Genomic DNA, 24,022 nt, shown 5'->3' with positions numbered 1-24,022 from the left:
ATGAACAGGTACATCCTCAGCTGGCTAACACCCTGTCTCCGCTATTCAGTAATTATTGGGATTAAAAGCAGCCTAACAGGTCTTTTAGAGAAGCTTCTCTATTATTTATGATACAATAGATCTGACCACTAAAGACTTAACATAATAAAGCTCAGCAAGATTGCTGGGTGGAAAAGTTGGATACACAACTAAAAGAAATAGAGGATGGGCCACTACACGTGATCCTAATCTCAAATTACCAGGTTAAAAAAAAAAAAAGATGGAAGTACTTAAGTAGATTTCATAGGCACTGGGATCCCAGGTACTTTATATACTTTACCTCAAAATTCTAAAATTCTTCAAAATGAATATGCAGCAAGCAGTCAGCTATCTTTTATAATTTAACCAAGCCAGTTTAATAGTGAGTTTCCACAAAAAGTTACCCAGAATGGGACCTACTGGGTAGCAGTGCTATACCTATGTCAAACTAAAACCTCAATACACATCAACCAAGTTTCTAAACTCGTTTCCTTAAACATAAGCCATTCTTACGTGATGACAATCAAAATATAGGTTGGACTTGAAAATGTAAGTGATTTAAAGGTTGCTCTTGCCCCCTCTTCATCTGAATCTATCATCTCCACAATATCCCTACGTATTACACCACTCCTTCTCAAGCTCTCTGAAGAGAACACCTCTTCTCTGCTTCAACCACCTTAATCAGTCTCTGCCTAAACAGCCACCATGGAAGGCGAGGGGAATAACATTTCTGTTATGAAGTCTAGATAATGAATAAATGGCATCGTTAAAAAAGTTATCACACTAACTATGCTTTATCATGTATTGCAGTAAGGAGTCTCCTAAAGATTTTGATACAGCTTGGAGACTTACAGTACAAAAGTCCCAGACTGAAAAAAGGTAGAAGATGAGTCCATTTGGGAAATCTGTCTTGCCACTGTACACTATAGTGCTGAAAGTTTATGTCTGCTCAATGACAGAACAGATGAATTAATGCAAAAAATATTTTAAGAGCAGACATCATTTTTACCTCAAGAATTCCCAAGTCTGTAAGTTACTGGATGCTAGAAAGTATTCTGGTGAAGTATCACCGTTAAGTGGACTGTTCCTATAATTTTCATTAGACACTTGCTTTTGGTCATTGTTGGATATAGGGCTGACTTTCTATGGCTTAGTCCATTCCTAAGCAAGTCACCCTTGGACAGCAATAATACTGTAAGGTGTGCTCTATACTGTAGTGTCCAAATTTAAGAGCAGAATATCACCTGAGACGGATGAATGGCAGGAATTTGTGGAAGCTTGGATAAGTGCTTGATATTCTGAGAGCTCTAGGATTTGATTATCAGTAAGATGGAAGGGATGTTATTAAAGAAAAAAGTAATAGTCAACTGCTCTAATACTTTGTTTGCTATGAAACACTAACATTAAGCTACTGTTAAATTTTTTAAAAGGCATCATTATTTCTCATTTTCCTGTCTCCCTTCATTGCCACCCTAACAGTTCAGTTTTCTTCTTGATAACTGAATGAGGTTCAGACTGACATACGCTAATGACTGCCAGAAGTTCAACCCAGCCATTTCTGATGCCATTCAAGGTCTTGGATGTGTAACACCTGTGTAACTCCTTTTATTTACTCAATGCAAAAGCAATATGTAAAGCTCAGATTATGGATCCATTTAGATGAAATCTGCAAGAGTCTTTAAATATCTACAATGGTTTTATACCCCCAAAATATGGCCTACTGGTTTAATATAGTAGACTAATATGTCAAATTAAAAGGCAGAATTAAGAAGATATTTTTGTAAAATCACTTTTCCTCAAAACAGTTTTGAGCCTCTCTTCCAAATAATGCTAAAATACCTTCTTACAGTGAAAGTATAAACTGCAGATGATGTATTTTATAATGGAAACTTTAGGAAATACTCAACTGCTGTGGCAAGGCACTATACAGCAACAATTAATACAAGTAAATGAAATGGTTGAAACTTGAACAGATAACACAGACAGTTCGTATTTAATATGACCCAATACCTTTGACATTACATATATTCACAGGTACACAAGTTAATTAAAAAGCAAAAGTATCACACCACAACCCAATCTTATTTAATGCATTGTCATTAGCTAAAAGTACAGAAATTCCCTGACCTTTGAAGTAACCTTTCCAAGGTCTATTTTTCTTCAAGTAACTGACTAACACATGGGAGCTAAACTATGTGTACAGAAATTTACTCTTGACATGGAATTCAGCCAGGAAAAACTAATCTACCAGTATTCGAACACCTGTAAAAGCACTGAAAACCCTGAACAACATGGACTACAGAAAGCATAAGTTCTGCATAAACAGAGATTTATTACGCATTTCTGCTAGAACGTTCTTTGCTCTTTATAAAAATATTAAATGTAATATTCTGCAAATATACTTTTCACAACAACAAAAATCAAGACTTTGAATTGTCCCATGCAAATATCCATTTGTATTGCAACAGTACTTGATAAAGGCTTTAAAACTTTCTAGCTTAGTTTGGAAAGGCCACATGAAACTAAGCAGCAGATAATGACTAGCCAGATGAGCCACAGCAATGGCAAATCCCCATCTATAAGATACAACTTTGATATGTCAGAACATTCTTAGAAAAAGTACTTGAGACATTTGAAAGATCTTTTTAAGAGATTTGTCAATTAAAAAGAATCTCTTGTGACATTACCACAAATGTATGTAAAAATTTATAAAAATATGGCTAATTAAGTTCTCCTTCTGCATCTAGCAGGATTTTGTGTAAATTATTATCAGCTGACAACATCCCCTTTTCTTTGTATTTCAAAATGTAAACAAGAGGAAAACAATAGGCAAAAGATTCCAGCTTCAAAAAAACCCACCACACCGCAAAACCAAAACCCACAAACAACCCCCACACAAACATATTTACACTTATGTTAAATGTATTCCTTTACAAAATAAACTCCATTCCTCTGCATGCAAGCATGATCTAACCAATGCACTGGAACTCCTAAGGAGCTACAGCATCTTCAAAGAATGAATTAGAAGGACCTATGAATCACATAAGCCAGGAACTTGCATGCAGATTGCAAAACTTTCTAAAAGTAAAAGATTCGGAAAAATACTCTCACACGCACAATTGAACCTTGCATATCTTGTGGCTCAGCTACATATAGTCTGAAGAAACAAGTAAGAGGGAGGAAATACATCAAAATTTTTACGATTTTTTTTCTTTTTAAATAACTGTGATTTAATTTTTGGTTTAAAACATTTTAAAACTAGTAAGATCTATGTGGGACAGATTATTTCTAAAAAGCCTGGTAGAAGTATACAGTTCTCTTCATACATATGCAGCCACTAGTACATGCAGAAGTATATTTCAAATATTTAAGTACATTCATGTAACAAGGAAAAGGTTCTGACAAACTGACCCAGTCAAGAACTGCTTTAAAAAAAAAAATTGAACTTGAAATTGGTCAGATTAGAAAACAAAGATTCATATTTTGAATAAACTCCAGATACTTTTATGGTTCCAAATCAAGTCCTAACTCAAAAAAAACCAAACCCAACCTATAAAAATCTAATTAAATGCCTCATTTACAGTCTATTTGAATTTAATCCATTGAGATTTCAGTTTCAAAGGATTTGTTTTCACCTATTATTACCTAACTCCAATTTTATGTCTATTAAAAAACAAACAGGGATAAGAAAGTATGCTTTGCATAAATTAACTATAGATTATTACTGTTTCTGTGAGAAACAATGCAAGATTTCATTAAACACAGGGGAAAGTACAAAAGGGACAGTGTTCTCATTAATTGATACCTTATGTGTATTTCAATTTGATTCAAGAACTTCTTCAGAAATTAAACTGCAGTGAACTAAAACCTCTAACATACATAATTTAAACTATTTTATAACACTTTCCCTACTGTTGGGGATAAAAAATAATAATAATGGGAAAAAAAATATCCAAGCACTTACCAGATTTATACTGCCAGTAGGAGACCCATTAAAAGATTCTGGGGGCAGCGAGGAAGGGGAAAGGAAAAAACAGGTTAGAGAATTTTCTCCAGTGTAGGGCCACACACAAGAAATAAAAATGCAAAAACAAACCATTATGGAAAATAATGGACAACTGTTGCATTGGGCAGAACGTTGTGTCCAATATATAACTACTTCAAGTTTCCAATAAAGACACCTAACATAAAATATAAGTAAGTTTTTACAGCTAGAGATATGAAATAAATACTCCAGAAAAAAAATATTTTTAAGCTTATATCACCACATGAAATTGCTTCATTAAGGAGTCAGTTTAATAAGTTAAACCATTTCCATTAGATTTGTACTTCACAGTTAACAAGAATGATTTTAATTGTTTTAAAAACCACCTCCTATGTACTTTCAATTTCTATTTCCAGATGAAGAATATAGTTACATATTAAAACCCAACATGTAGTACCGCAAATATTTTTGAATAAAAAATGAGAATGGAGTTGCACACTTATTTTAGCAACACTCTTGTTGTTACCAAGACTTGACAAAAAACGTACATGAGATTAAATAAAGTTACTACAGAAAAAGCTATTTGACTCCCAAAACAATTTACAAAAAAAGCACTAGGAGGAAACATTAATTTGAAGATCAGAGATAGTACAGGACTTTTTGTTTTATCAAAAATACTGTGGATAATTTTCTTATTTTCATTTTAGAACAAAAAAGAATGGTCCCAGGAAACGCCCCTTAGATACAGAGCTCACCTCCTTCACCATCATCTGATCCTCTGAAACTAGGATCCTTCAGCATATCAAGCTCAGCTAACATACGCACATACAACACATTCTGTTTGAACGAAGGGTAGAATCTTTCATCTCGCAGCATCAATTCATATACCTTATTGAAATAAAAATGTCAACCTTAGAAATACTTACTACATTTTTTAATTAATCAGACAAGCTTTCATAAATTCTACTTGACCAACAGGTATCTGTGCATTTCTGGGTTTCCTTTAAAACCCTAATGAGAGCTTGTGGAATTTCAATTCAGGCTTACTTTTAACAGAAAGGTTATGAGAACTAATTGTGCTAGAAGTACAACACAGTCTCAGAAAATACTTTTTTAACTAGTGAGACATGCATGTATAGGAAGGGAAGTAGCAAGTTAACTGTAAATGTTTCCTTCCTCTCCCCTTTACCCTTCCAATTGCACTATACACACATTTGGTCTTTACCCATTTCACAACAGCTTATCTCTCAAAGTCCTTCTTTGTTGATAAACTGTAAACATAGACCTGCAAACACTTAAAATCATTGAATCTTTTAGGTGGGAAAAGACCTTTAAGATCATCAAGTCCAGCCATCAACCCAACACCACCATGACCACTAAACTAAACCATGTCCTGAAACTAAGCCATGTCCTGAAGTGCCACGTCTACACATTTTTTGAATACCTCCAGGGATGGTGACACCACCACTTCCCTGGGCAGCCTGTTCCAATGCCTGACAACCCTTTCAGTAAAGAAATTTTTCCTAATATCCAATCTAAAATGATCTAGGATCAAAAATCTAGGGGCAGAGGTGAGAAGAGGGAAAGGGAGGGAGGGAAGACACTGCATACTACTTTCCTGAAAGTTTCCAATTCAGCCAATACAGTATAACCCTATCTCACAAAGGTTTAACCACACCACCTCAAAAAGTTATCTATATAGCCTATACAGTGACAGTATATATACATATACACACATGTAACTAACTACATGTAGTGGGAAGTAATTCATCATGTTTGGATATTTATGTCAACTCTAAAATATTTTAATAATGATTTTTTTCCCATGGAACGCTTTGTACAAGTGCTATCACCTGGTAAGAATGGAAAAAAATTTCATGCAAGTCTGAGGAAGTCAATTTCTTTTGTAACACATGAGAAATCTATGCTCTTCTGCAGAAATCACACACAAGGCCCTTGTAACCTACTTCGGGCAATACAGATTTCACAAGATGTTTTCATTAGTCTTAAATGTGGGCCTCAAGTACAATAAAGTCATTTTAAGTTCTACAGCTCATAACACTAATTTTTAGCATGAATCATAACATTCAGTTAATGACCTAAAATAAAAACCTCTCAGACTGGGATACAATTTACTGCCAGGATATTAATCATTCACTTTTATATATATATATATATATGTGTGTGTGTGTGTATATATATATATAGATAGATAGATATAAGACTTGAGTGATAAAATCTACGTATGCAGGTAGTAAAAAAAAGACTGTTTCATCTTCAGTACTTGCTGCTTGTGAGTGCTACACTGTGCAGGCTTGCAGAAACAGAACAGTCAAATTAACTTCTGGAAAGAGATATAGAATTTAATATGGTAACATGCTGACATCCACCTTTGAAAGAGAGCGCTAAAACTGGACCAAAATTGTACCAGTTAGTTATTCTACACAGGCACTTTTCTTAAACTGGTGCGTAAACACAAATCTTTCCATCTATTGCTTTGAAAACCATGGGCTATGTACCTATCTTTCCATCTATTGCTTTGAAAACCATGGGCTATGTACCGCCAAGCAAAAGTTGGCAATTTAGAGGATGATTTTTATAGAATAGGAAAATGGTAAAACAGGTTTTTGTTTTCCAATACTTGAGTTCCTTCCTCCTTTTTCAATGGCTGTAGTGACATTTATACTCCATAGCATTAACAGTCTATATGAAATACAGGATGAATAGAGTATACCTTTCTCTGAATGTCATCAAAGATTTCAGGTGTTGGATCCTCATGGTTCAGTGTTTCTGCCAGTTTTGCTACTAAGTTGTCATCAATATTAACTCTTGGAGATGCCTGTCATAAAGATCTAAATCAACTTTTGCAGCATAAAAATAAGAAAGCTTCTATTTTCACAAATAAAATCCAATACAATTCTGCAATTCTCTAAGTAAACTAAATTTCTTCTTGACGAGTATATCTCTAGAACTGTCTAGAACACACAACAGTCGGACCCCTTGCTCCTCGCAAAATTAAGTTCAGTTTGTATTAAAACTCGGAAGTTTCAGGACTGAATACTAAGAATCACCTCAAAAACAATTTATGCACATTATTTTGAAGCAATATCTACACTGATTTACTCATTCTTAAAAATAGTTTTTATTTATTTATGAATAGAAAGATCTAGATTCAGAAATTAAGAAAAAGCCAGTAAGAAAGTAAATGGATGAAGTCCTGAAGCATCTGAGGAAAGGCTAACAGTTTGTCAACTCTGCCAATTTCTGAGGAGATTACCATTAGCTATAATCATGGTAGCTTTTTATGCAGACTCTATTACAGCTACCAGCATACAAACTATATCAGCCATCAGATTCCCAGTCATCCCTTGATATGACATACTTCAAACCACTACCCATTAAGCATTCTTTTAGATGGGCCCAAGTTCACACACTTTCCCCATTTTCTGTAACAGAGACAGGGAGCCAGCACTGAACCAGACCCGACATAGCTCACTTGATAGCATAGCTGAGAGGCTGAGTTAGCCAGCTTTGGAATAGCTCCGGTGTTAGGTGGCTTCTGACTTCAAACTGGTGAGCATACAGTCAGCTCAAACCCATCAGAGCAAGCTCTGTACAGTCCACCATGTCGACAGAATATTGGGGTGAAAAACCCATCAGAACAAGCTCTGTACAGATCACTGTGTCGATAGACTAATCGAGGTGAATAACCAGAGTGAAAAAAATAATGCGGAAAGAGAAGCATTACAAGGTATTTGAGGGATAATTTGTTGAGAGAAGCTTTTGAGCGAGTTGAGAGGTCATTTTTATGCATACACAAACTCAGAACAAAGCTGCTTTGTTAACACAAGTTGACAAGTGTTTTCTTTCACAGAAGACTCCACTAATACCAGACTACTGGAAGCATTCAAGCTTAGCCTATGGAAAGATACCCAACAGTGATATGTGAGCAGTTTATACAGACATTTGTAGAGAGACACAGGAAGTTATCTCATTTGAAAACCCAATCTTAATCTAAGTTTGTACAAATATTGGGTTGCATTTTTTTTTAAACATTTCTTCTTAAGGGGAGGAGGGCAGGGTAAAAGGAAGGGAAAGGACAGCATACACAAAGGGACAGAATTTCTTATTCTGTCTTCACATTTTCTCTAGTTTTCCTCTATTCTGGAAAGTCAGCTTCTAAGGAACACATTAAGTGCATCTGACAGCCAGTGCCAGTATGAGCCTTTTTAAAGGGTGGGGAAGGAAGGCATTTTCTTACTGCTTGACATAAGGGAAGATACACAAGTAATAGCTTACATGTCAACTTGCGCTACATCAAACCCATTTCATATTAATGTAGCCATAACTACCACAGAAGCATCTGCAGAAATTGTATAATACTAAATTCCAACCAATGCAGAAATAAGTTATTCCTACCTTTTCTGATAAATATTGCTCATAAACTCCAAACGCAGCTGCTCTTAATAGACCCTTGGTTTGATTAGTCTGATGTTTTCCATCTTTCTGCCGGCTTTGAAGTACCTCCAGCTGTTGCTGTGCCGTAACCCTGTATCCTTCCACTGTCATCCAAAAAAACAGATGTGCTTGGCCACCAGTCTGCTGCATGTAATCTAGAGAACACAGCCACCAAACAACCGTAGTTACTGTTGTGCATCTTAGAATGAGAATTCTCTATAATGTTAACTACATATGGAACTCTAGGATCTGGTTATACATCTGGAATACTTGTCATCTAGAGTCAAAAAAATAAAAAGTACTATATATGTATTGGTGACAACTGGTACACAAAATTGTGAGCAAAAGTCAGGGAACTAAACACTGAATTCTAAAATGCACATGTAAAAAGTGAATCCATCATTACTATGTGGATGTAACAGGCTTGTACAACACCATACAAGTTGTTAGAATTCCAGTTTGAACTTTCTCTCAAGTCACATGCATAGCATCATTTAGGTTGGAAAAGACCCTTAAGATCATCAAGTCCAACCATTAGCCTAACACTGCCCAGTCCGCCACTAAACCATGTCCCTAAGCACCACATCTACCTGTCTTTTAAATACCTCCAGGGATGGTGACTCAACCACTTCCCTGGGCAGTCTGTTCCAATGCTTGATAACCCCTTTAGTGAAGAAATTTTTCCCAATATCCAACGTAAACCTCCCCTGGCACAACTTGAGGCCGTTTCCTCTTGTCCTATCACTTGCTACTTGGGGAAAGAGACCAACACCCACCTCACTACAACCTCCTTTCAGGTAGTTGTAGAGAGCAATAAAGGTCTCCCCTCAGGCTCCTTTTCTCCAGACTAAACAACCCCAGTTTCCTCAGCCACTTCTCACAGGACTTGCTCTCTAGACCCTTCACCAGCTTCCTTGCTCTTCTTTGGACACTTTGTAGTGTCTTTCTTGTAGTGAGGGACCCAAAACTGAACACAGGATTCGAGGGGCAGCCTCACCAGTGCCGAGTACAGCGGGACAATCCCTTCCCTAGTCCTGCTGGCCACACTATTTCTGGTACAGCCTTCTTGGCCGCCTGGGCACACCGCCAACTCATATTCAGCCGGCTGCCGACCAACACCCCCAGGCCCTTTTCCACCAGACAGCTTTCCAGCCACTCTTCCCCAAGCCTATAATGTTGCATGGGGTTGCTGTGACCCAAGAGCAGGACCCGGCACTGAGCCTTGTGGAACTTCACACAATTGGCCTCGGCCCATCGATCCAGCCTGTCCAGATCCCTCTGCAGAGCCCTCCTACCCTCAAGCAGATCAACACTCCTGCCCAGCTTGGTGTCATCTGCAAACTTACTGAGGGTGCTGTGGTGGGTTGACCCTGGCTAGATACCAGGTGCCCACCAAAGCCATTCTATCACTCCCCCTCCTCAGTGGGACAGGGGAGAGAAAACATAACAAAGAGCTTGTGGGTCGAGATAAGGACAGGAGAGATCACTCACCAATTACCGTCACGGGCAAAACAGACTCAGCTTGGGGAAAATTAACTCAATTTATTACAAATCAACCAGAGTAGGGTAATGAGAAATAAAACCAAATCTCAGAACACCTTCCCTCCCCCTTCTTCCCAGGCACAACTTCACTCCCGGATTCCCTACCAACCCCCACAGCGGCACAGGGGGACGGGGAATGGGGTTTACGGTCAGTTCATCACACGTTTTTTTTTCTGCCGCTTCATCCTCCTCAGAGGCAGGATTCATCACACTCTTCCCCTGCTCCAGCGTGGGGTCCCTCCCATGGGAGACGGTCCTCCACGAACTTCTCCAACGTGGGTCCATTCCACGGGGTGCAGTCCTTCAGGAGCACACTGCTCCAGCGTGGGTCCTTTCCACGGGGTGCAGTCCTTCAGGAGCACACTGCTCCAGCGTGGGTCCTTTCCACGGGGTGCAGTCCTTCAGGAGCACACTGCTCCAGCGTGGGTCCTTTCCACGGGGTGCAGTCCTTCAGGAGCACACTGCTCCAGCGTGGGTCCTTTCCACGGGGTGCAGTCCTTCAGGAGCACACTGCTCCAGCGTGGGTCCTTTCCACAGGGTGCAGTCCTTCAGGAGCACACTGCTCCAGCATGGGTCCTTTCCACGGGGTGCAGTCCTTCAGGAGCACACTGCTCCAGCATGGGTCCTTTCCACGGGGTGCAGTCCTTCAGGAGCACACTGCTCCAGCGTGGGTCCCCCACGGGGTCACAAGTCCTGCCAGAAAACCTGCTCCGTGGGCTCCTCTCTCCACAGATCCGCAGGTCCTGCCAGGAGACTGCTCCAGCACGGGGTTCCCACGGGGTCACAGCCTCCTTCGGGAACCCACCTGCTCCGGCGTGGGGTCCTCCACAGGCTGCAGGTGGATATCTGCTCCACCGTGGACCTCCATGGGCTGCAGGGGGACAGCCTGCCTCACCAGGGTCTTCACCACGGGCCACAGGGGAATCTCTGCTCCGGCGCCTGGAGCATCTCCTCCCCCTCCTTCTTCACTGACCTGGGTGTCTGCAGGGTTGTTTCTCTTACATCTTCTCACTCCTCTCTCCGGCTGCCGTTTCCCTCTGTCCCAACTTTTTTTCCCTTCTTAAAAATGTTATCACAGAGGCGTTACCACTATCGCTGATTGGCTCGGCCTTGGCCGGCGGCGGGTCCATCTCAGAGCCAGCTGGTATGGGCTCTCTCGAACACAGGGGCAGCTTTTTACAGAAGCCACCCCTGTAGCCCCCCCTGCTACCAAAACCTTGCCACAAAAAGCCAATACAGGTGCATTCGATCCCCTTGTCCAAATCATTAATAAAGATATTAAACAGAACTGGCCCCAACACTGAGCCCTGGGGAACACCACTTGTGACTGGTTGCCAACTGGATTTAACTCCATTCACCACAACTCTTTGGTCCCGGCCATCCAGCCACTGTTTTACCCAGCAAAGCATACACCCGTCCAAGCCATGAGCAGCCAGTTTCTCCAGGAGAATGCTGTGGGAAACGGTGTCAAAGGCTTTACTGAAGTGCAGGTAAACAACATCCACAGCCTTTCCCTCATCCACCAAGTGGGTCACCTTGTCACAGAAGGAGATCAGGTTGGTCAAGCAGGACCTGCCTTTCATAAACCCATGCTGACTGGGCCTCCTCGCCTGGTTGTCCTGTATGTGCCACCTGATAGCACTCAAGATGATCTGCTCCATAACCCTCCCTGGCACCGAGGTCAGACTGACAGGCCTGTAGTTCCCCAGATCCTCCTTCTGGCCCTTCTTGTAGATGGGTGTCACATTTGCTAACCTCCAGTCAACTGGGACCTCCCCAGTTAGCCAGGACTGCTGGTAAATGATGGAAAGTGGCTTGGTGAGCACTTCCACCAGCTCCCTCAGTACCCTTGGGTGGATCCCATCTGTCCCCACAGACTTGTGTGTGTCTAAGTGCTGTAGCAGGTCACTAACTATTTCTCTTTGGATTATGGGGGCTTCATTCTGCTCTCCATCCTTGTCTTCCAGCTCAGGAGGCTGGGTACCCCAAGAACAACATGTCTTACCATTAAAGACTGAGGCAAAGAAGGCATTCAGTACCTCAGCCTTTCCCTCATCCTCTGTCACTATGTTTCCCCCTGAATCCAATAAAGGATGGAGAGTCTCCTTAGCCCTCCTTTTGTTGCTAATGTATTTATAGAAATTTTTTTTATTGTCTTTTACAGCAGTAGGCAGATTAAGAACTAGCTGGGCTTTGGCCCTTCTAATTTTCTCCCTGCATAACCTCACCACATCCTTGTAGTCCTTCTGAGTTGCTTGCACCTTCTTCCAAAGGTTATAAACTCTCCTTTTTTTCCCTGAGTTCCAACCAAAGCTCTCTGTTCAGCCAGGCCAGTCTTCTTCCCTGCCAGCTGGTCGTTCAGGACATGGGGACAGCCTGCTCCTGCACCTTTAAAAGCTGCTTCCTGAAGAATGTCCAGCCTTCCGGGACTCCTTTGCCCTTCAGCACTGACTCCCAAGGGACTCTGTCAACCAGGCTCCTAAACAGGCCAAAGTCTGCCCTCTGGAAGTCCAAGGTGGTAGTTCTGCTGACCTCCCTCCTTAGTTTTCCAAGAATCAAAAACTCTATCATTTCATGATCACTATACCAAAGTCGGCCTCCAACCGTCACATTACCCACAAGTCCTTCTCTGGACAACAGGTCCAGCAGGACCCTAGTGGGCTCCCTCAGCAACTGTGTCAGGAAGTTATCTTCCACATACTTCAGGAACCTCCTGGATTGTTTTCTCTCTGCTGTATTGTATTTCCATCTACTGCATTAAAAGGACTACCACCAACAACAAAACTGATAGATTTTCCTAGTAATGACATCAGCAGCCCAACAAATTCACAGAAGAGAATCAAACATTAGAAAGTGTTAAAAATTAATTATACAACTTTAATCCATCAATTTCTTGATTATATGATAAACCTAAAATAATACATAAATTGGTGCTGTATTTTAGCTTCTCAAATAGACAACCTTCAGTAGCCTTGTAATCCTCTAAACTGCAATCTAACATCTATAGTCATTAGTTTCATTGGCTTCAGTGAGACCAGCAAAAGTAAGACTAACGGTTGCAGTAAGTTTCAGAGTCATTCCAATTATAAACCTCTAAGCAATTCTTGCAGTGATTCTGTTCTAAACAGAACAAACTTGTGAAGTGACAGACCAAGAAACACTGCAAGAACAGTCTTACAGAGAGATCAGTATTGAAACAAGCTTGATACAAGCTTTTAGAAATAACTGAGTATGGTGTTCTGAACAGTTAATTACAGACTGATTTGCAAAAACGGTTTTGTTTCCCTCTGGCAAGGGCCTTATAAACATTTAGGTCTCAGTAAACACCCATATTTAGCAATTTCAAATGTACAGTCCTGTGAGTTAACATATTCTTTATAAATAAAAAAGATCAGATAAATTAACACTTACCCATAAAAAACTGTAGTGCAACATTGTCTACCAGAATATGGTCCAGAGGGACTGTGCAAAGTTTTCCAAAGTTTGCTGCCAGTTTCACAGTATCTATTTCCTGTAAGACACAGTTCAGTGTGTTCAAAGGCTTTATTTTTTTAAAAATTAGCTTTTAAAACTTCTACTTACCACAAAGCAGACAGAATAAAAAACAATTTACATTATAGATAATAAAGCAGCCTCTCAATGGTTAGTTATTTTCACAATCATTATTAAGTAAAGATCTAAATCATAAGATCATGTTCTCATAACTATTTGCCTTCAACATGGATGATTTCTGCTACATGGGAAGCTGGCTTTTAACACTGCCATTCATGTAATACTATTATTAATTAACCCCAAATCCCTCACCAACAGTGACAGTAGCATGACAAAAAATTAACAAGATAAACTAATTTCAGCATTTGATGGTCTGCAGGTCACAACTTAAATTCATCTCTGCCCAACTTTCTTCTGTCAATATGACATTTCTTGGTATTATAGTAATGCTTTTGGGTCCAGCTATAGAATACTTAATTTTAACAGTCAATATGCACAAGATTACATTATGTTGGAGCCACACCTAGGTCCAATTAAGAGAGTCAAGAAACTAAGCAAAGTCAAACATACTGACTGTCAGTCTTAAAATATAAAACAAAGTATTAAACAAGCAAACAGAACAACACCAGGTTCTTAAATTTAACATCCAGTTTGCCTTAGGCTTTTCGTTGAACTGAAGAGGTAAATATGTCTAACAAAAGGCAATACATGGCATCTACAAGGTGTTGCAAAATAATCAGCAAGTACGTACCCTTATCAAACAAGAAAAGGGATCTTTGCCAAATACTAAGCTTGAGGCACACAAGGCATGCAGTGGTGCAGCAAAAAAGAACTGAATCTAAGTGTATAAATACAAAGAGGCTTTGCATCTATGTAACATTTTGGTTACATAGATGCAAACTCTTGTATTGAGAAGGTAAGAATAGTTTTAAGATGTACTGACATACCTAAACTGCTAAAGGCAGAATCCAAAAAACTCTAAATATGTGAACCTTTAGAAATTTTTTCCGTAATTAAACCATAAATACAAGACTAACTTCAGTTGTATAATGTATTCCTGTAATTGCATACTTCAAGTTGTGTTTCAAAATGCAAGAATTAAAAAGCTGGACTGAACTAGTAAGTCATTTGCAACTTCACTCTTCCAGAAATAAAAAATTCTAAAAACACTTACTTTTCCTGACTGCAACCTCTGAATTCTTGAATCACATACTTTAATAACATATAATAAACTGTTTATCTGATTTTTTATAGTGTTGATATCTGAAAGCAAAAACAAAGATGATTAAGCAATGCAGATGAGCAAATAAACTCTTGTTCTGAAATGCTCTAAAAATATCACACAAAATGTAACATACCACATACAAAACATATCAGCTTTGAAGAGAAGGGGTTTTTTCCAGTTTAAATACCTTCCTGATGGAAATGAACAAGAAATATTTTTCCCTTTCCTTTTTCAGATTAACTCAACTTTATATCCATTAATACCTAAAGTATTACTGAAATTCAGAACTACCAGTCAGACAAGTTTCAATTCAATAGAAATATACATACCTAACCAGTTAGTTTATATTTAAAAAAAAAACCAAACAAAAAAAACCCCCAAAAAACCAAAAAAACCGCCCCAAACCCCCAAAAAACAAAAACCACAAACAAAACAAACACTTATGAAGATTCAAGTTTTAACATTTTTCATGTAATTTTCTTTATTTTTTACATAACAAAATATTTTATACTATGCTGCATCAGAGTTTTTATTTTCTAAATGTTTGGAATATTCTTCAGTGATCATGCTAGTAGTGCATGTCATATTTTGTAAAACAATACAGCACTAACCATCTCCTGCTGTATCTAGAGATCGAAGATATTGCAGTTCTTCACTTGCTTTATCTTTCACTGCTTCCAACTCTCCTACATTATCACTTAATTTAATAATATTCATAAAGGCCTCATAGTTACAGTTGGAATCACGAATCTGAAACAGAGAGTTTTACAGTGTGAATAATGCAAAACAGCTAAAAGCGTATGACATGATTTTTCATTAAGTGAATTATTTTGATACAGCACCACAACTGGCATTTGGAAAACACTTTGACAATTCTAAACCTTCCTTTTGATACTAAAATTTCACATGGACCAAGAAAGAAGAAGCATGCACAGAGGCAAAACCTATTTCACACCATCATTTTCTGTTTTCAGTAAGTACAACATACACATGGAAAGTCCATCAACCTACTTAATGAAGACCTTGCCCACAACCCAATCAACCTTCTATTACCCATTTCTTTAGCTAAGTAGGCAGAAACTGGCGAGACCACTTAAAAAGGTTCAGCTTTGCCAAGGTCCCCTGCAAGTGTAACTGCTCCCAATGTAACTGCTTGTTAAGATACAGAATTACAAAAAGAAAATATTCTACAATGCAATCATAGCCTGCTGGGGAGGGTAGGGGGGACGGCTGGGGGACGGGGGATGGGGAATGACTGAACTAATATCCTCTCTGAAACCCTAATTCAGATACCTTTGTAAATAATATTAAGCTATTTCAATACATACTATTTTCCCAGTATTGGCATAGGGTGAACCTACTCTAGAGACTGAAAGGAATTTGTGCAAGTGAAGGAAGCCTGCTGTGCTGCCGAGATCACTGGAAACTGTGTTGTGAATGCAGCACGAAGATCGGGGAAGGCTGACAGCTTTACAGCATGTGCACACAGGTGCGAAGGGCTGAGTTCTAATGCTGTCTTTACCATCTAAAGCAAAAAAAAAGTAACTTCACCCACATCTTTCATAAATCCTTACTTTGATATGGAAATGTAATACTTGGTCTGCACTGCAGAAGTGCATTGACATGAGCTGCACAGAGCAGAGAATGAAGACTGGATACCTTTGACCAAAGTTAATGGTAAATCTTCCTAGAAATCTGCTTTTAAAAGGAATAGTACAAGCAATACTTAAACTTCAAGCATTTTGCAGAAATGTGAATTTTACAGTGAAGAGACAAGTTTGGATTAAGTTTTAATTTTACATTGAAGCTTTGTATTTTATTGCAAGAGAGTTAATATCAAACTGGTGTGCCTAGTAACATGGAATTGAACTTCTCATTTTCAGAAATTGATTTTTTTTCATTCAAATCTGATTTTACAAAGGTTCCAAAAGGAGCCAGAATTTATTTCAGTCATCTCTACTTCTGACCTTAATTTCTGCAACAATCTTCATTTCATAAGACTTGTATTATATTTTTGAAAGCATTTATTCTTCTTTATCTTTCCCCCAGCACATTTACTTCCTCATCTCAGATGGCAATTATGAAGATTAATATTTGGGACATTACCATCAATAACAGAAAGATTTATAAAAAACTCAGAATTCTATCTTTGGATGCAGCCAGGGACAGTGCTCAGTAAATAAAGAATGAGGCCAAGTTACAGGTAAAGAACGCGTGTAGGAGGAAAGAGGAAACAAAAATTGAAAAGCTTGCGCCATACAAGCAGCAGTATTTTTTCTCATTAAAGCTAGGCTCCTGTAGAAAAGCAGCATGCAAACTTTTACATGAAGCGGAGGTGGCCAGAGTAGAGGAAACGTTGTACATGTACACTTGAATTCACTGCATACATAAGTTCTTTTACTATGAAATCCAAGGGTGTTTTCAGCATAGTACTTGAATGCACACTCTAAGACTAAAATATATGAATAAAACTAGAGAGAACTTGGGGAAAAGGAAAAAAAATTAAACTTGATCCATGACCTATAAGGAATGATAAACTGAGTAAGTTTCAACTTGCTTTGCAAAAAATCATAACATTAATTAAAATGTGGCTATTCTATTTACGTTAATTTTACTATATATCACTACTTTTAAGTTTGGTGGGGGTTTTTTGCAGGTGCATTAGAGAGATAACAGAGTAGAGAGTTTGTTTCTTCCCATTCAGTTAAATTATTAAGTGTTACCACAAATATCCCTAAACAATCACCCTGAGATTCCTTAGCAGAAGCAAAATACCCCAAAAACCCAACAAACACCAATCTTACTACTTGTCATTCTGGATGCCACTTAAGCTTTGAAGGACACATCGTAAAAACAGTCAAGGCAAAAACTTCCAAGGTTACTGCCATGCTTCCTGAACAGCTAAGTGAAACAGTCAGAGAACTCAACTTTACACTTTGTCATACACCTGTCCTCAGTCAGGCAACTTCTGCCAAACAGTTACAACACAGAGTATGGATAATACACAGAGTGTGAATGTGTGTGCACGTGTGTATATATATATAAAAAATATTATATACATATAATATAGATATAATATATATTTTATATATATATGTGAAAATTTAATATAGCAGTGTTAAGTACACTATCTCTGCCAATATATCCACTGGTAACTTTTCTACGAGATATTTATCTGCCGTGATTACAGGGAACACAAGTAAAACTTTATATGAAAATATTCTGGAAATACCATTCATTTTAAACATTATAAATCTTACCATCCATATGACATACTGATTAATATAATCAGGATCACTGAGCTGGTTTATTAATGGAAGAAGAATTCCTCGGGAGAGGATTTCCTGAAAAACAAAATATAGTAAATCATTTTATGTATTTATTCGTAAAGCTAATATAACTAGAACAATTTAAAAATCACTGTGTAGAGGCTAAAAAAAACTCTGTGTAATTACAGAAAACATTCCACAGGCACTAGCACATTCCCTTTCAATTAACAGAAGAAGATGGTAATACCTCAAGAAAAATGATATCCATTTTATCATGCTTTTACGTTGCTAGAGGCAGAAAAAGCTTCAAAAATATTTCACACAAACTGTTCTCCGCTATTAAATGTTTATCAAGATCATACTGCATTTAAAATAACCTGATAATAAATTAGATCAATTTTACAAAATAAAATAAGAGCAGCAGTTCAGATCTAAAGATTTTTATGGCATTACACCAAAGAATTGGAATGGCTTTTAGAATCCATACTTACCCTGACAAAGTATCTCATGATCTTGTTCTGGAAGTCTCCAGGAGGTAGCAATATATACAGTAAAACCTCACACAGATCCCTTAGGAATCCTAGGGAGGCAGAACAAAGAAAACCTCAGCACAATTTTATATTTATTATTTCATATCTTACCTGATAATCATAAAACTCAACAGATAAATCCTTAAAATTAAATTAAAATATAGAGTCATATATATTCTTACAGTCCAAGCACCACAGTAACACCTTTCAGCCCGAATATAAGCAGCACTGATTTTAACCCAGCTGAGAGATCTAGAGTCTCAAAACCAAGATAAAACAAAACCAAATTCCAAGAACCAAAAAACTAACTCCAATGTATTTTCCTTATTTAACATATACAGGGTTTTCTTCCCCTCCTTCACACTTTGCCCAAAAAGATGAACTGATTTTTTTAATGAAGGCTATGGAATAATGATAATGAAGGCAGATCTAACCAAAAGCAGTAAGAATCTGCAAAGCCATCCCCTGCCTCCCAGAAAACAATATTTCTATCCTAAAAGTCTTCCAATGAAAAGAGGAATAGCTATATATGTAAATACTTCATCCTAATTATAGTGTTAATATGTACAAATTAGAGGAATTATACATGTATAGTAGATAATCACACTTTGAAAGTCACATACTAAGATTTCAGTATATTTCATATTCTGCACAAAATTGTTAGTATTTTAATTTAGTCTGCTATACTGAAATAAGTTCAGAAGATAATATTGAGAGACCTTCTTCGTCTTTGGGAGAAGTGCAGACTAGGTCACGACAGACTTCTTTTTCCATTTCAACTTCAACCTCAAAAAATGTATCTACAAGTTCCTCAGCTTGGTCTATGGAAAAGAAAAAAAAGAAACATACTTTTTTGTAAAGATTAGAAACTTGAGAATAACCTTGAATTATAAAATAAAGCTAACTATATTTCACACATGTAAGATACCTGCCTACTCAGACTCAAAAAAAAAAATATTTTAATCACTACATTACCTTTCATCTGATCGCCTTTCTCTGCTATTCTTTGCTGAGCTTTTCTGAAAACTCGAAGATGAGTGCCAAAGTCATCAACAAGTCGTGTAGTGAAATAAGGCTGCCAATCTGTTTCCTTTGACCTGTCAGAAAAGGACATCCATGAAAATGAATTATTTTATCCTGAACACAAAGAACAATAAATTTCTACTTCTCCTTCCTCCCTGCCAAGAACCACACTGATAGTAAACACACAAAAGCAAAGAAATAAATCAGTCTCCTAATTGCCTATCCACTGAAAACAAATCAAATACTGTAAAATACCACTCTCACACCACATTAATATTTATGCTTGAATTACTTTAAGGTCAACATTAGTATCTGGAATAGCGTTCCGATTCATGACACTGTCAAATATCTATGAAAAATCCTGATATAAAGAGTCTACAACCTAAAACTAAAATACTCCCCAGGTCTTTTTCAGCCATACTGTCTATCATTTTGGAAGGCACCTAAACAAAATAATTTTCTTCTGAATTTGCAGTATATGCATGAGTGAGAAAACACACATTTCACTTGAAACTACAAGCAACCTAATACTATCAACAATTGATTCCGCAGCTTGTATGAGCAGTAACTAGCGTGCATCTCCAACAATGTACATAGGTTAGTGTCAGAAAATAGTCACTGTTAGATTTGCATAAAACTGTTTCCTTAGTGGTATGAAAAAGATGCAGAGATATTCTTATGATGTCCATGCCTTACTAGTCAAACTGAAAAGGCACAGGTTTAACGAAACTAGATGTTAGTGATGGCTTTTACTCTGCACTAAATATACCACTACCTGAATTCTCTCGGATACCTACTTTGTTTTAGCAGAATCCTTCTACAACACTTCCTTTTATTGTGTTTGTTCCCTCACATGCTCTTTCTTCCCTCAAAGAGAGAGAAAGGGATAAGGAACTCTGGAAGGGAGGGAAGCCTACTGCAAAATCTAGATGTAGAAATAAGCAGCAGAGCTGTCTCAAAGGGCAGTCAAAACCATCAATAATCCAGATCCACCATCCACACAATCAACAAATCATATAAAAACACTAGGTGGCGGCCTTACATCATTCTCCCAAATGTGCAACTCTCACAAAAAAAAAAAACCCCAAACAAAAAAAAACACAAAAAAACCCCCACCACAACACAACAACAAAAAAATCCTACTGTATTCTTTCTCTCCAGAAGCTCACAGGGTATAGGAAATTAGAGGTGATGGTACTACTCTAAGACTGCTACAGCTATATCCAATTACAATCACTATAAATACACTAGATCATTTTCTCTTAACAACTGCTGCAGCCCTGTGAAACCGATTTGATCTGTACAGAAGAACACAACTGCACAGAAGTGGTGGCTATTTTTTAAGAGCTATAGTATTGTAGGGAAAAAAAAAATACATTTGCTATAACTTGATCCACTTTGACACAAACCCAGTGCTTCATACTGTTCAGTGAAGTAACTTTGCCAAATAGACAAAAACAATGAAATTGGGTAGCCAGGTCCTCTTCGTGTAAGCACAGGATTGCTTGCTGTAACATACAATTTATTTAGCCTAGTTTTCATTATCTCCAACACAGTTTCCTAGGATTTCCATTATTTCACAATCAGTAAGGTTTTACTATCATGAATTTTTCCTAGCATTAAACATAGCTCTCCATCTTTGACCCTTCTTGCCAGAAGAGCACACTGACCTACATTTTCAAGTCAACAGAGGGAGGGGATAACAAAACCTCAAAATTGCTATGAAGTTTGTTATATTTAGGTGACCCACAACCTCTTCTGAAGAGAAAACAGATAACAATCAGCACAGTGGCATGTGATACCTGGGCTGAGAAATCAGCCATACTAAAGAAGATAAATAATTTCCCAGACAAGTCCCCTGACTTCCTGCTACTTGATTAAGCAACAGCAGAAAAAACATGGGAAAATTAACGAACTATCCATTTGTACTGAATCAACCCTATTTTTAAAAAAGATTTACATATGTGACATATCATTTTGTTCCCCAGATCACCATTCCTTTAAAAATACTCATTGTTCTTACGTATTGAAGAGCAATACTGCTTTTAGAAGTTATCTGAGCTGATACAGATGTCTGAAAGGCTTTCAGATTGACTTACCTTGGGAATAGCCCTGCTGTTTATATGAAACAGACCTGCATATAAAAAGGTGATGATTCATGCAACTCAATGCTTAAGTTGCAGAAAAAGAAAAAGTTATTCGGTAATTTTAGACATTAATATAAATTTTGAAAAGGCCGTTTTGCAAAAGACCATGACTACAAACATCATCTCCATTCATTTCTTAAGGGATCAGCACAAACTGTAGTTGTTAGATTATGATTTTTAAAATTTTACATGTTCTTTCTGTAAAATACACTTAACTATGCCAATAGATAAACTTAATCATTTAGCTACTACCATACAACCCACACAGCTTATTTGTCCACTTGCTTAGACAGTGCATTGATGTAAATACAAATAACCTTACCTGGCAGAAAACTGAACAAGTGCATACTGAAGAGCCTGCCTGATTTCCAGAAGAAACGATTCATCATCACTTAGCGTGTAATACCAATACTGAACATAGTCTCTCAGGGAAAACTGGATTACCTGAAATTGGAAAGGAAAAAATAACCATGAGCTAATGAACAAAAGACAACAAAAGATAAAATAGCTTTTTGTGCCTGATAATGCAGCAGCAGACATCTTAAAAGGTTAAGATAGTAAACCACACTCCCATAACATTATGCAACTGTGAGTGAAACAATGTAACTCACATACTGAAACGTTTTTTCATATTGGCTTGCATGCATTCATCACCACTATGCTGAGAAACTATAATATACAGAAAACAGACTCAAATATTGCCCAATATCCTGGCCCATCCTCAATGTTTTTTCACTTACCGCTCTCAAACATGATAAAATTTCTCAACTTCTATTTGTCTCTCAACTACTTAGGTATTACATAGTCAACACTTGCAAAAATAAAAAATAGATTAAATAGTCCTGGTTAGAAATTACCTGTTGCAAAGGCTCATCAATTATATTTGCACCCGTCAGTCTTCTGTCAATCTTAATAGGTCTGGCTTCACGTTTCATTTCTTCAACGCACTTGAAAGAGATTAGGAAATGTAACTTTGCAGGTTTTAGCTATAATTAAAAAAGAGCTCTACTGTTTATGATATATGTATACTTCCAGTAATGACTTTACACAATATTTTCCCTATTATTATGATTTATAGGGTAGATAAGATATAATTATAGCATCATAGAATGGTTTGGGTTGGAAGGGACCATTAAAGGTCATCTAGTCCAACCCACCTGCAACGGGCAAGGATATCTTCAACTAGATCAGGTTGCTCAGAGCCCCATCCAACCTGACCTTGAATGTTTCTAGAGATGGGGCATCTATGACCTCTCTGGGCAACAATAATATTTGTATTTTTCACTACATAGTAAATAATGGTGACGAACTAACCTGAAAACCTACTTCTTGCTTACTCTAAAGGAGCAAGTTTGCTAAAATACTAGATTGGAAGGAAATAAAACTCAAACAGTTATAAAGGGGAAGGCGGAGGGGGGAGCAGGACGACAACATGACAGCAGCACAACACCGTTTGTGGGTAAGATCCCAGTTCCATACTTGATTATGAACTTCCTGTGCAACCTCATGCAGGTAATTGTTCAGTTGTTTTTTCTCTCAGTTTCTTTATCCATCACAGTTTATTCGATATGCCAGGAGAGAAATCACTCTTTTGTACCATCACTACTTGACAGAGAAGTCTTTAAGAGGTAACTGATGAGGGGGTAACAAATTATTTTATAGAACGACTTGCAACTCAGAGCAGCTAACTCCAAGAATGACTTCATCAAAGCTGACTTTTGGCAAGTGACATACTGAAAAAGCACACCCTTTATCAGTGCTTCTCTGAGTAGACTAATACAGTGTCCTTCTACAAACTTAAGATGAAATCTGCAATAAACTCCATTATTTTCACAGAAATAACCACCCAACAACCTACACTAGTGTTCAAAAAAAAATAAAGTTATTTTATTCTTTGATCTAGAGGGAAAGTTATGACTGTATTGGAAACACAGAAAAACTGCCAAAAACCATAAATGAAAAAATTATAAACCATATGTCCACTGTTTCTATTCTACGTGACTCTCTCTAAGTATCTCTCATTCAGACCAGTTAACACTGAATGGCAGTGAAGTACCTCAGGCCAGAAAATATTCCTCCTCCTACTTAACTAACTCTATATCACAACGCAAAGTATTTTGTTGCAAAATTCTGTATATTTTTTAACTTTCAAGACAATGGAAGACTTCAATGCTACTTTAATATGAATGAAGTTGACTCATATTCAAACAATACTCCAGCTATATACTAATGAATTTGCAAAGTATTTTTGTCTTGATGGTGTCAAAAATACCAAACCAATGCAGAAGGGAATGATTAAGTATTTTTACTAAGCACAGCATAGTTCAAATTGC

General features: G+C 37.7%; 1 protein-coding gene across 4 annotated transcripts in view; it reads right to left on the bottom strand.

The window, feature by feature from the left end:
* SNX13 (sorting nexin 13) overlaps positions 1-24,022 on the bottom strand; it is a 77,609-nt gene that overhangs the window by 22,284 nt on the left and 31,303 nt on the right. For all 4 annotated transcript variants that reach the window (XM_069773915.1, XM_069773921.1, XM_069773901.1 and 1 more), the window contains exons 4-16: positions 22,547-22,636; positions 22,012-22,133; positions 19,495-19,616; positions 19,239-19,340; positions 18,481-18,569; positions 17,981-18,064; positions 15,332-15,470; positions 14,670-14,758; positions 13,415-13,514; positions 8,423-8,616; positions 6,738-6,842; positions 4,759-4,891; positions 3,983-4,020 (exon numbers count right to left, since the gene is read on the bottom strand). In XM_069773915.1, coding sequence (XP_069630016.1) covers positions 3,983-4,020; positions 4,759-4,891; positions 6,738-6,842; positions 8,423-8,616; positions 13,415-13,514; positions 14,670-14,758; positions 15,332-15,470; positions 17,981-18,064; positions 18,481-18,569; positions 19,239-19,340; positions 19,495-19,616; positions 22,012-22,133; positions 22,547-22,636 — 1,407 coding nt within the window. The remainder of the gene's footprint in view (positions 1-3,982; positions 4,021-4,758; positions 4,892-6,737; positions 6,843-8,422; positions 8,617-13,414; positions 13,515-14,669; positions 14,759-15,331; positions 15,471-17,980; positions 18,065-18,480; positions 18,570-19,238; positions 19,341-19,494; positions 19,617-22,011; positions 22,134-22,546; positions 22,637-24,022) is intronic.

This window comes from Haliaeetus albicilla, chromosome 2 (genome assembly GCF_947461875.1).
Source record: "Haliaeetus albicilla chromosome 2, bHalAlb1.1, whole genome shotgun sequence".
NCBI lineage: Eukaryota > Metazoa > Chordata > Aves > Accipitriformes > Accipitridae > Haliaeetus > Haliaeetus albicilla.
The sequence above is the reverse complement of the archived record's forward strand: the minus strand, read 5'-3'. Positions and strand labels throughout refer to the sequence as shown.